Here is a 14,180-nt window from a genome sequence, read left to right as displayed (position 1 = left end):
GACAACTTCATAGCCACAATTATAAAGACAGATAATTAAGAAGCATAAATATTGCAGGGCGGGGTGGCCCTCGCCTTTGGTCCCAGCACTCAGGAGGCAGAGGCAGGCAGATCTCTGTGAGTTCGAGTCCAGCCTGGTCTACAGAGTGAGATCCAGGACAGGCTCCAAAGCTACACAGAGAAACCATGTCTTGGAGGAAAAAAAAAAAAACCACAAATATAAAACATAGAGTTCTAAGAATTTAAATACTAGTTTTGATCCCAAAGGCAGGAGAACTGCATTTGTTTCTAAGAATTGGTCATTGTGTTCACCAAATACTTTCAGAAGAATATAAAACTAGGAGTTGGGGTTGACATCTGATTTCCAACTCTAGCACATGCACATAAAAAACAAAACAAAACAGAAGACCAAGAGTACTTACCACACACTCCATACTCAGAGTTCTCACATCCTCCTCCAGGGTCTACCTTGGTGATACCACACACAAACCCACACCTCACGAGATCTAGCCCAGGTCCCAGAGCAGCGCCCCAGACTACTCTGGCCACCCATATCTTGCAGCAGTGACCTTAGGCGTCCACAGGGCCCCAAATCCCAAATCCAAGCCTAGTCCTACCGCCTCCTCCTGAACTGTAGTCAACAGTAAGCTCCCACCAGGACCTGTCCTAGCTGCTTCCGCCCACAGGACCATTTGTGCCAGCTCCACACTCCACTCCATGCCCGTCCTCCTCCGTGGTCTAGCATGGTGAGTACTGACCCTTATATCCAAGCCTTTTCCGCAATCTACCAGATTTAGCCTGGGTGTAACAAACAGTGTGTCATCAGCCTAGCCTTCCCTGCCTTCACAGCCAAAGGGCTCCAGGCTTGGGCCAGTATTCTCCCTATCTGTTCACCAGACTACATGACTCTACCATGTCATCTCCAGCCTTTCCACTCAGACCTCCACACTCCCATCTTGGAACAGGAAACATCTTACTTAGCAGCCCAGACCCCTCTGCCCACTGGACTATATTCCACCCAAGTCACTTCCAACCTCTAGACCCTACCCATCCCCACATTCTCTCTTCTCCCCTAGCCTGTTCTATCCATAGCAAACTTAAGACTAACTTAAAGGAAGTCCACACGCCCAGATCTCATTGAAAGAATATGAAAGACCAAGTCAGTTCTCTCCAAAACCCACCAGTCCTATAGAAGAGCTTGTCATGTGAACTACCTAGATGACAGCAGGACACAGGATTTAAGAGAGCAATTACAAACTTCATCAAAAAATTCAAGGAGTTTAAAGAAGACACAAAGGAAACAACCCATTGAAATCAAGGAGAAAGAGCTTAAGGCGAATACTCACAAACATAAGGCTGATGGGAATGACCAAGACAACCCAGGACTTGAAAACAGAATTCAATGGAGACAGGAACACTGAAGGACTCACTGCAAAATGACAATGGAACTGAAAAACCCAGAGGCCCAACCAGAAAACTCAAAGGAGACCCTTACAAGTAGAACGAACCAAGAACGAAAAGAATATCATCAGGTCCTGAGCATAAAGTAAAGGATCCCAGACCAAAGAAACAGGAACATGAACAGTTAAAAACAAACTCACAGGTAAAGAACACACAGGAAATGTGGGACCAGGAAAAACACCAAGCTTCTAATTATAGGTACAGATGAGCAAGAAGAAACCAAGATCAACAGCAGCAGATCATAGAAGAAAACCTCCCCCAAGTGAGGAAAGTGTAGTGGTCTGAACAAGAATGGCAGGCACAGCCAGGCAGTGGTGGCGCATGTCCTTAATCCCAGCACTCAGGAGGCAGAGGCAGGTAGATCTTCCTGAGTTGGAGGCCAGCCTGGTCTACAGAGTGAGTTTCAGGACAGCCAGGACTGTTAAACAGAGAAACCCTGTCTGGAAAAACAAAACAACAAACAAAAAAGAATGGCCCAGGGAGTGGCTTTATTTGAAAGGATTAGAAGGATTAGGAGGCATGGCCCTAGTTACCTTGGTCATGGTGTCCCTCCACAAAATAGAATAGTGACTATTCTAGACAGAAAGACACATCCATACACTTACAAGAAGTACACACAGTTAAAACATTAAGCATCCATAACAAAGAAGTATATTGAAAAGGGAAAGAGAAAAGAATATAAGTCATATACAAAGGAAAACATATCAGAATAACAGCTGACTTCTCAAAGGGAATTCTGAAAGCCAGAACAGCCTGGAGCAATGCATTCCAAGTGCTAAAAGACGACAGCCAACGTAGACTAATATACTCAGGTAAACTGTCTGCCATAACTGAAGGAAAAGAAAAACTTTCCACGACATAAACAGCCTCAAAATCATATCCAACAAATGAAACCTACAGGAAATACAGGAAGCTTTATTTCGGGCTGAAGAGAAAAGTGAACATAGCAGAGAGACTGTGGAAAGAGATACAAAGCCATTTAATAAAACACAAAATACAAAAATATATATATATAAATAAATAAAAAGCCAGACATGGTGGCTCACGCCTTTAATCCCAGCACTCAGGAGGCAGAGGCAGGCGGATCTCTGTGAGTTCGAGGCCAGCCTGGTCTACAGAGCGAGATCCAGAACAGGCTCCAAAACTATACAGAGAAACCCTGTCTCGAAAACTAAAAAAAAAAAAAAAAAAAAAAAAAAAAAAAAAAAAAAAAAAAACTATCCTAAAACTATCACATGGAAATACAACAGACCTAGAATAGCAAAAACAATCCTGAGCTTGGGGGATGCTAGAGGGATTAAGATTCCAGATCTTAAGATATATTATAGAAGCATAGTAATAAAAACAGTATGGTATTGGCGCAATAAGACAGCTAGACAACAGAACAAAACTGAAGACCCAAACAGGAGCACACATAACTTCAGTCACTTTATATCTGACCAATATGCCAAAAACCTAAGCTGGAGAAAAGAAACCAACTTTAACAAATGGTGCTGGGAAAACTGGATGTTCACATGCAGAAGAATGCAATTAGATCCACTGCTATCACCTTCCACAAAAGTGAACTGCAAATGGAGCAAAGACCTAACCTCGAAACCTGAAACCCTGGAACCACCAGAAGAAGATGTAGGCAGTACTGCACATGATGGAGGTGTAGGGAAGGACTTCTTGAACAGGACGCCATTTGCCCGCCCAAGAACTAGAGCCAACAACTGACAAGTGGGACCTCGTGAAACTCAAAAGCTTCTGCACAGCTACAGAAACGACCAACAGGACGAAGAGGAGTGCAGAGAATGCCAGCAACACAACTGACGGAGATTATTTCCAGAACAGTCAAAGAACCCAACAAACAAGTCAAAAAAACAAATGAGCCACTCACTCGAAACACATGCCTAGGATCTGAGTAGAGTACTCAAAAGAAAAAACAGCTAAGAAGTATCTGAAAAGTGTTCATCATCATCCCTGGCAATCAGGGAAAGGCAAATCCAAACACCCCAGTGAGAGGCAAAGATCAAGGGGACAGGCAGCAGCAAATGCTGGAGCGATGTGGGGAAACGCTGGGTCTCTGTTGGTGGGGCTGCAAACTGGTGCATCGCTATGAAAACTGTGTGAAAAATCCGGAAAGAGCTAAAAATAAACCTGCCATATGACCCAGCTCTACCACTCCTCGGTATACGTCCAAAGAACTCAACATCCTACTCCACAGACAGTTGCTCCGCCATGTTCATGACTGCTCTAGTCACAATATGGAAGCAATCTAAATGCCCTACAACTGATGAATGGATAATGAAAATGTGGTATATATACATTACCGAATACTATTCAGTGGTAAAGAAAAATGAGATCATAAACTTTGTAGGTAAATGGCTGGAACTAGAAAAGATCACATTGAGTGAGGCACCTTGGGCCCAGAAAGACAAATGTTGCATGTTCTCTCTAATTGGAGGCCCAGCTCTGAATCTTCAGGGGTGAATACATAGTCAGTAGTCACTATAAAAACCAGGAAAGGAAAACAGGACCATTGCTCCACTAGGTGGTTTGGGGAGCAACTGAGGGGGGATAGCAGAGCGTAAGTAATCTCATCAGGGACCGGAGAAAGGGTGCACTCCTTAAGAGGAGGGGGTTCAGTACAGGAGGCAGGAATGCAGTGAAGGGGCGGGAAGTGGGCTCCCTGGGGAGTGGGAGGGAGGGAAAGACAGGAGAAGGTGGAGGACAGGGAAAGAAGAACAGCAGGACACAACTCCTCCTGGGACAGGGGAAACAAAGACAGGCTCCTTAGGGGAGGGGGAGGGAGGATGAAATAACAGCAAGGATAGCTGAAAAGGCTCAGGGGTCATACTTTTAACTATTTACCCTAAAAAATGTAATGCAGGCACCTCAGTGTATAGATACAATACACAGGTTTAATCAACTTTATTTGGGCTGACAACACTCCCTCTAAAGACCACCTAAAAAAACCACCACCACCCAATACCAGACATGAGAATCCCTCTTTTCAGTTGTTGGTCAGGACTAAGAGACTCCAACACATACAGCCTAGGGCTGTTGCCCTTGGTTACCGCCCCTGAAGACACTATGTACGTCAAAAACAAGGCCCAGAGGCCCCGAAGATGAAGCTGATCTGAATGGCTCCTCCCTGAGGACTAGCTTCCATGGTACCAGAAGGGGCCCTGCTAGCTTCCAAAAGAGAAAGAAAGGCAACCGACAGTCCCACCCAGCTATGACTCCCATGAACCACATCAACAACCAGCACAGCAAGATAAGCTTACGGGGCCATCATATACCCTGCTGGTCACCAACAGCTGTCCCAGAGCACTTAGGACTTGCTCAACAAGAGGGCGACCATGCCTGGAAACCTACCTACCTAGTCAGTGCTGGTGAAACCACGGTTATCGGAGGAAAACGGACAACCACTAATTTACTCAACCCACATGATCCCTGACAGTAATCTAGAAACATTTGTCCTTATTCCCACAGAGAAGTGCAGTCTTCGCCTCCATCCAGGGAACTTTTCTTAGCAATGGATGGAGCCCAGTTCAGAAAACCACAGCCAATCAAAGTGCAGAGCTGTGGAGTCACTACTAAACACCCTCTCACCCACAGCTCCGGGAACACCGCAGAGGAGGGGCAGAGGGGCAGAGGGGCAGAGGGGCAGAGGGGCAGAGGGATCCTACGAGCCGGGGAGCAGGGACTTGCTGGGACACTGTCCATAGCAATGTCAGAAGCCACACCCATAAAGTCTCACCAACATGGCCACCAGACATGAGCTGAGCAAGGACGACACCACTGACCATGCAGAACTGCATTGGGAGAAGCCCAAGAGACCTCAGCCCTACCCAAAGAAGCACAGTAACTGAGGAAAGCCAGGAGAGGGAGAGCTGGCCCTTCCCAAGGACGAGCACACCAAGCAGTTGTCCAGTGACAAACGGTCAGTCCTGAAAACACAGGCAAGTAACATGGGGACTCCACAGGATTTTATCTCTGTGTGTGTGTGCGCGCGCACGCGCACGCGCGCAAATACAACTATGCACAAAATAACAACTGGTGAAAAAAAGAGACCGTGAATTTGAAGGAGAGTGGAGAGGGGTATATGGAGAATTTGAAGGGAGGAAAGAAATGTTGACATTAAAATATGACCTCAAAAATTAAAAAACAAAAGCCAACAACTCAAAAAATTTTAACAATAACGATACAGACTACTATTTTTCAAAAACTAACTAAGGTATGATTGATAAAATTAAATTATGTATGTGCAGTATATAATGTGATTTTTTTAATACATGTATACACCGTAAAACAGCACAATCAAGCTAATCAATATACCCATTACCTTACGTAACTACCTATTCTCTGGTGTAACACTTCTGATCCACTCTTAGTAATTAATATTCACTGTGGTTGTCATGCTGCACATAAAGGTCCACTTTGGTAATTATCTCCCGTCTCCCCAACAACCAACTTCTGGCATCCCCCAATCTACCTGCTTCTGTGATGCATCTGATCCGTCTAGTTTACATGGTAATTCTTTCTTTGCTAGTTTACTTACCACAAAGTCCCAAGAAGGACTATTAAAAGTTCTGAGTTTTCTGAATCCTAGCCTCTTCAATAAATGTCACCTGGTTTACTTAATGGCACCACACATACCCTTAGGCAGTACGCATCACAAGGAGTATGGCAGAATGGGGCTAACAGCTCAGTGGGAATCCGAGCATGCGCAAGGCCTTGAGTTCAATCCCCCTCACCACAAAAAAAGAACACAGCAAACTCAGATACATAATCCCAGATAAACATCTGACTTCATTTTTTTTAAAAGCTGCTCCTCCGCACTCTCTATTTAGACCCAGACAAACTGGTTCAAGGAGACCGACAAAACCTGGGAGTCCCTAGTGAGTCTAAGTGGTGTCAGCAGGAAAAGGCCCACGTACAGCACGGTCCCCTCAGCTTACTTCTGAGCAGAGCACAGCGCTCTTGTACCTACTTCTCTGCGACCCTCTTCACAACTGTTCCCTGCACACCTCAACTGTGTGACGTTATTTCAGCTTCTCCATCTGCTGACCTTCTCATAACCAGCTGAGTCACCAAGTCTCCTCAATTATTTCATCACAATTACATGACAACTGCCTTAGAGAGAACTGGGAAGGTGGGGAATCTTACTAAGATCATCTACCCTTATTTCTCAATTTTATATAATGAAACTGAAGTCCAGAAGTAATGGGATTTACTTGACCAAAGCCAAGGATTTAGTGAAGGACAGAGTTAAGGGTCCAATTCCCAGAGATCTTCCCACAGGCCTTCAGCTTTCTGAGGTTAGCTTGTCGTCGTCGTCGTCGTCGTCGTCCCCCAAATTCCACTCTTCTAGCTGCCCTCCTTTACATCATACAGCTCTTACTCTGCCAAACAACATCTATTAGAAGTCACAAAGCTCTTTACGTTGAAGACACAAAGCCACTGGGCCCACAACTAATTTCAAGCTTTTCTCTCTGTCCTCTCAAGCTTCTACCAGCTCACTACTTTCTTCTTCGGATGCCATACGGCCATTCATGGCCTCTTCCACAACCCTGTCTTCACATCGCCTGCTGGTCTCTCCCTTTACTGATTCCTTTTGAGTTGCTGCACGGAACACAGAGCTGAGACTTGATGATCAGGCATGCCATGGTTTACACAGCTGTATGGTAATCCCTCGAATGCAATGCTCTTTCCTGTGCCAGCTCTAGCCACTCATGCCTGCGTCTGTGTACATCATTAGATATGCTGGGCTACTGTAATATTAGAGTTAGCAAGAAAGCAGGGCAGGGGGCAAAGGGGGCCATCAGAACTTGCTGCTGTTAAGCTACACTCACACTCCCAGACCATGCACGTTGGCAAGTGCTCTGTACCACTGAGCTACATCCCCAGCCCTAGACGTTGCTATGGTTCATCTTAGAACACTCCTGTGTTCTTCATCGCTGTGTATTCATCTTTCAACATATGCTAAAGCAGTTTCCCTCCGACAAGGTAGCACATCACAAGTGTGTCTGTAAACGAAACTTACTTTTGCTTTAGAACAGTTCGCAAAGCATCTTTCTGTCCCATGGTGTACTGCGAAATAAAGATGTCATTTGCTGAAAAATTAAAACACAAAAATATATTTCAGATTCTAAAGAAGAAAAAATGTCAAGATTGAGGGCTAAGCATGTAGTTCAGTGGCAGAACACTTGCTTACTATGTATGAGGTCACAGGTTTGATCCTTGGTACTGTGGGAGGGAGGGAGGGAGCGAGGGAGAGAGGGAGGAAGAGAGAGAGAGAGAGAAAGAAAAGAAAGGAGGAAGAGAAAAGAAAGGAGAGAGAGGAGAGAGAAGAGAAGAGAGAAAGAAGAAAAGAAAGAAAGATTGAATTTGGACCTGTAATTTGACACCCATATCTACCACTCAGGATGCAGAGGCATGAAGTTTCCTGCAATTTTGAGGCTAGCCTGGTCTACCATAGCAAGTTCTAGGCCAGCCAGGACTATGCGGCAAAACCCTGTCTCTAAAACAAATCAATTAAAAGGCTGAGGGGATGGCTCCATTAGCAAACTGCTTATCACACAAGCATGAAGACCTGGATCTCAACCCTAGTACCAACATAAGAAGCCGAGCAAAGCAGTGTGCACCTGTAACCCCAGTGCCAGACAGCAGAGAAAGGATGCTCCCTGACCAGCCAGGTGAGCTGAGTAGTGAATTCCGGGCTCAGAAGAGACCATGTCTTAACAGATTACAGGGAGAGAGTGACTTAGACACTTGATATCAATTCTAGCCTCCCTTCATGCAAACACACACACACACAACCCTACACAAGTACACACAGACCTACACACACGAACATGTGTGCATGCACACATATATACATAAAAAACCACAACATCTTAAAGTAAAAGAATGAATAGTGATTTGGTAGTAGAATTTATCAATTTTAATGATTTGTTTTTATTTTATGTGCATTGGTGTTTTGCCTATATGTATGTCTGTGTAAGGGTGTCGGATACTCTGGAATACAGCTGTCTGGATACAGCTGTGAACTGTCACGTGGGTGCTGGGAATTGAACCAGGGTGCTTTGGAAGAGCAGCCAATGTTCTCACCCACTGAGTCATCTCTCCACCCCTGGATTTATCACGTTTTAAAAGGTAAGGTACAGTTTAAATGACTAAGCAATAATGTAACAATCAAGATCCTAAATATTAGAAAATTATATAAAAACAAAAATGAGCGGAGACAAAATTAGAATTTGTTCTACCTCTAAAGGAAGAACAAAATGAGGTAATCTGACCCCTCCTCTGGCCTTTTGGGTACTGCATGAGTATTGTGTACAGACATACAGGCAGGCAAAATACCCAAACACACAAAAGAAATAAATTAGATTCAATTTTCAAAAAGTAAAATCCTGACACAAACTCCACCATGGACTGGCTCAAGTGAACCAGGCACCAAGGTTAAACACTACACGATGCCACTTAAAGAGGCACGGGAGGGGTCAAGCTCAGAGGCAAGACTGAGGACTTCAGGGGCACAGAGCTCCGCAGGGGACATGAGAAAATTCCCAGAGGTGAAAGACAGTGATGTCGCACAACAATACGAATGCACTTACGGTCACAGAACTATGCATTCAAAACTGAACAAAAAACAATTTCAGCATATCTCAATTCAGTTGTAAAAACTGTATTAACTTACCTTTATGTGTGCTGTTCTCTTCTGTTTTATTCAAAGGTAGCCTTGGAACTACAGCATCTTTAGAAAAATCCTTCGGGAAGAAAAGAAGAGAGTAAGACCAAATGAGCTGTACGATGACCAGTAAGGAAGTACCATTGGCAGCCATGTGACTACTGGGATCTAGGAAGGCAGGCCTGCACATCTTCCTTATCTCATTCCCAATACTACAGGGTTCACAAGTGTTCTGAAGCCACTCAAAGACTTCTCAATGAACGAGCAAATCGGTATCAGAAGGGTGAATGAGAAAGTGAATGAGGAAGCAGAAACGGCACACGGTTCTGGTTCAAATCCACATGTGATGAGAGGACTCCACCTCAGCCGCTTCAGCTTCATGGGCTAACCTGGGTCAAGGATGGTCAGCTGGAGGGGGAGGGCAGTCATTTCATAGTACAGCACTGTAAACTAGCCAAGGCTTTCAGGGTCACTGAGCTCATGCGCTCTTAGAGAGTTCCCTAGCTACGTAGGGTACATCTACCGCTCAATAGCTTTCTGCTCTTACGCACAATCCTAGAACTCATCTCTAAGACTATTCGGTGCTGACACACTTGAACTCTCAAGGCACTAGATCGGTTCCATGTTGCTCTTCACCTTCCTTTTAGCTGCTAAAGCCAAAGAAAACAAAGAGGGCTGAGAGACGGCTCAGGAGTTAAAGCACTCGCCTCATAAGCAAGAGGACCAGAGTGTGGATCCCAGCACCAAAGTAAATGTTGGGAGACTGTGGCAGTCTGCCTGTCACTCCAGCCCCGGAAGGCCGAGACGGGGATCCCCAGAGGCAGGTGGTCAGTGAGCTTTGGGACTCAGAGACTCTGAGTCAATGAACTACGGTGAAAGGACAGTGGAGGATGCTTCCTGACAGCAGCCTCGACACACTCCTTACCCCTCCATACATACACACACACGGGAGTGGAAAAAGCTTATTTTAAAAAGGTTATAATGATGACAGGTGTTCATTCATTTTCTAAACACCAGTAAGACTAACAACACAGTAGACATATTTAATACCCCACTGCTGTGGATGGTCTGTATGTCAAATTGTTGTGATTGGTCAATAAATAAAACACTGATTGGCCAGTGGCCAGGCAGGAAGTAGGTGGGACAAGGAGAGAGGAGGATTCTGGGAAGCGGAAGGCTGAGGCAGAGAGACACTGCAGCCGCCGCCATGACCAGCAGCATGTGAAGACGCCAGTAAGCCACCAGCCACGTGGCAAGGTATAGACTTATGGAAATGTATTAATTTAAGCTATAAGAACAGTTAGCAAGAAGCCTGCCATGGCCATACAGTTTGTATGCAATATAAGTCTCTGTGTTTACTTGGTTGGGTCTGAGCGGCTGTGGGACTGGCGGGTGACAAAGATTTGTCCTGACTGTGGGCAAGGCAGGAAAACTCTAGCTACACCCCACACTCTTCAAGTCATAGTCCTAGAACACTTCTTGAGCTAGTAAGATGGCTTATCAGGGAAGGCACTTGCTGCCAAGTCCGATGACTCCAACTAGACAGAAGAGAATAAACTCTTCAAAGTTGCTCTCTGCATGCACAAAAATGGCCTGTGCATGCCCACATACCTACACGTATACAAAATAAACAGATAAAAATGTGATAAAAATAAAATGAACAAGTGAAAAACAAAACATTTCTCTTCATCTGAAGTACCTAAATAAAACAAAACATGTTAACAAAACATAGCTTTAAGAACTTGATAATACTGAGGTTTTAATACGACTTAGAATTCTTTTACTTACACTTTTATCGGCTACAGGAGGATTTTCTGACAGAAGCTGGTGATGTTTTCTGGCAGAAGTTAAATCCAACGAACCTAAGAAAACAAGGAACTCAGCGGTGCCTCTCCCATGGTAAGTTCTAGCACTGAATCACAGGTCCAATCTGAGGGGCATTAAATCAAAACCTGACCTTCAGCAACTAAATAGACAGGATACAAGAACTGAGACCTCCGTATTAACTTAAAAACCAAATGTGAAGACACTTTCCTGTAGAAGAAACTGGAATATATTTAGATATATTCCAATGGAAGACTTCATGGCTGATGTTTAGGAAAATAATGATCAGTCAAAGCAATTAAGTGGGTGAGATCCAAAATGGTTCAGCAGCAGACAAGCTGTCGAACATCTTTAATTGCAGTACTCAAAAGTGAATTTCTTCGAGTTTGATGCTATCCTCGTCTACAGAGTGAATTTTAGGCCAACCAGAGCTACACAGTGAGATCCTCTCTCAATAAAATAAAATAGGATTTTTGTTGTTGTTGTTGTTTTGAGACAGGGTTTCTCTGTGTAGCTTTGGAGCCTGTCCTAGAACTCGATATGTAGAACAGGCTGGCCTCGAACTCACAAAGGTCCATCTGCCTCTGCCTCTCAAGTGCTGGGATTAAAGGTGTAAGCCACCACTCCCTGGCTAAAATAGGGCTTTTTTAAAAAAGATTTATTTATTTATTATGTATACAATATTCTGCCTGCGTGTAGGCCTGCAAGCCAGAAGAGGGCACCACATCTCATTATTGATGGTTGTGAGCCACCATGTGGTTGCTGGGAATTGAACTCAGGACCTCTGGAAGAACAGCCAGTGCTTTTAACCTCTAAGCCATCTCTCCAGCCCTAAAATAGGACATTTTAAAAGGATTTGGGGGAGAGACGGCAAAGCAGGTTAGAGTACTTGCTGCTCTTGCAGAAGACTAGAGTTTGTTACCTCCAACAGATAGCTCACAATCAATCACCTGTCAATCTAGCTCTAGGTAGATCCAACTACTCTGGCCTCCAGGGGCACCTCAACTCACATAGATAGATTTGAAAAAAATATTTTTTTCCTGAAAATTCTAAAAGGTATTTATTTATTCAATGTGGAAAAAAGACATGATTCACCAGTACAAACCTGTATATAGACAGGCATGCCTTGAATCCCAGCCACCAGGAGGCAGATTTCTGTGAGTTCCAAGCCAGGACTCTACAGGGAAACTCCGTTTCGAATACAAACAAAAACCAGCAGATAGATACAAGCGCCTGATCTAACAGAAGGTCTGCTCTAGCATACCTCCAAAAAGCAGCAAGCTTACTGTTCTTCTAGCACACACATTCATTAATGTGAGCCTTAAGATAATCAGTACCACTTCACAGCTCTAAACAGGGCAGGTGAGTTGTAAATACAGAGGCCACCAAAGACTAAGTCATGCATTTTTCCTATGCCAGATTGGATGGCACGAGAAGGGAGAACATTTGGTAAATTTTAAGCAGATTATACAAGCTCACTGTATCCATCATGGGTGTGAACAAGAACAAGACGCAGGGACCACACCAAGAAGAAGCACAACGGGAAATAGTCAGCTTTCATTCATTCTACATGCTGAAACATTCTGCAGACCGTCTGGCCATTTTCCCAGGGAACCAGGTTACTTTTCAGGTTTCATTCATTCTACATGCTGAAACATTCTGCAGACCGTCTGGCCATTTCCCCAGGGAACCAGGTTACTTTTCAAACGTCCGTACAAACCAGATTTGTAGCTTACACTTGAGAATGTAAACACTGACTCCCTTAAATTCTGGGGCCCCCACATCCCAATCTAGAGTCGAAAATAAAGACTAACGTTTTACAAAAACATAAACAGGGTGGGAAACTGCAACATTTGGAATCACATACCATATGAAGTTCCGTTTGAGCCAGTCCTCACGCCAACAGCAAGACGCTTATTTGCAGACAGTGCTGGAGGAACACGGGGCAGCTCATCTTCCATCACGGCCAAGTTATACCTTTGGTTTGGGGAAAGGACCTCTCGCAGTCTCCTCGCTGGCATTTTAACCCTTCTCCCCCTTTCCAGGCTAAACTCAAAGTTTTTCATATGGCTAGTCACAAAACAGGTCCCGCGCGGTTCTTAACAGAGGGACTGTCTTCTGGGCTCAGACTTCAGTGGGAAAAGATGCAAGGGTAAAGGTGGCTTTGATAAGGAATACTGGAATTTAAAAAAAAATGATCAGGAAGCAGTCCTTAACTTTAAAAAAAAAAATCAAGACAAAACATCCACAAAGCTGTACGTGTCACTTTCGACGTTTCCTCCAGGACCAAACCCGACTGGAAAGTCTCTCGGGTGCCCTGTTAGTCTCCCCCCCGAGTCTGTTCACGCACCGGGGCAAGAAATGCGAAAGGAATCACGGCCAGAGCGAAGACGCCGCCGCGGGAACGGGACTCACAAAGCGCTCCCCCGACACCGGGGCTGCCGCCGGGCACCCCGACCGACGCGGAGGCGGGTGCAGGGCTGGGCGCGACACCGCCGGGCACCCCGACCGAGCACCCCGACAGACGCGGAGGCGGGTGCAGGGCTGGGCGCGACCCCACCGGGCAGGCGGCGTCCAAACCCCGCCCGTCAACGGTCGCCCTTCGCGGACGCTTCCTCCGGGCGGGCGCAGACGCAGCTCCGGACGCCCCGACGCCGTCCACGGAGGCCGGCCCCCACGCCGCGCCCTCGGCTCGCACGGCCACGGCTTCGGTTGCCCGCCGGTCAACACCCTCGGCCCCCGCAGCCCGCCCTCGAGACTCAGCGCGCAGGCGCGGAAAGCTTCGGGGTTTTGTTTTTTCCCCAACCGGAAGTGAACGCTCGGGCGCATCCTGGTGCTCTTCCTCTCCCGCCCGGGTGGGAACAAATCCCCCCAACGTTAAAGAGACGTCAAAGAGATGGGACTTTATTTTATTTTTATTTCAAAGGCAGCCTCTCGCGTTTGTTTTTGTTCCTCGAGGGCCGGAGAACTCTCCATCAGCCCATGCGCACCTCCCTCGTTTATCAAGGGTGAGCGACGCCGTAGTAACTGTAGACCGTTAGAGACCTAGGGGTAAGTATATGAGGCTCCCTACCAACCTCGACAGATTCGTGTGCCGCGGGAAAGGAAAATAACAGTACAGAGCCCTGTCTAACAGAGCAGAGCAAAACTTAATTCTTAGCTGATTTTTTTTTTTTTTTTAGAATTCACTTGGGGTCCTGGCTTTTCCTCCCCTCCGT

General features: G+C 45.6%; 1 protein-coding gene across 6 annotated transcripts in view; it reads right to left on the bottom strand.

Moving 5' to 3' along the window:
- Positions 1 to 13,413, bottom strand: part of Kiaa0586 (KIAA0586 ortholog) — a 108,833-nt gene extending 95,420 nt beyond the window's left edge. For 2 of the 6 annotated variants that reach the window (XM_037210601.1, XM_037210603.1), the window contains exons 1-4: positions 12,830 to 13,413; positions 10,927 to 11,000; positions 9,148 to 9,217; positions 7,492 to 7,561 (exon numbers count right to left, since the gene is read on the bottom strand). In XM_037210601.1, the coding sequence (XP_037066496.1) occupies positions 7,492 to 7,561; positions 9,148 to 9,217; positions 10,927 to 11,000; positions 12,830 to 13,028 (413 nt within the window). In that variant the 5' untranslated portion in view covers positions 13,029 to 13,413. Of the gene's footprint in view, positions 1 to 7,491; positions 7,562 to 9,147; positions 9,218 to 10,926; positions 11,001 to 12,829 lie in introns of those variants that run through there. The other 4 variants (XM_028858379.2, XM_037210600.1, XM_037210602.1 and 1 more) reach the window with 4 other exon arrangements.
- Positions 13,414 to 14,180: the final 767 nt, after the last annotated feature.

Source organism: Peromyscus leucopus, chromosome 14 (assembly GCF_004664715.2).
Source record: "Peromyscus leucopus breed LL Stock chromosome 14, UCI_PerLeu_2.1, whole genome shotgun sequence".
In the NCBI taxonomy this organism is placed as follows: Eukaryota; Metazoa; Chordata; class Mammalia; order Rodentia; family Cricetidae; genus Peromyscus; species Peromyscus leucopus.
This window is presented reverse-complemented; position numbering and strand designations above follow the sequence as displayed.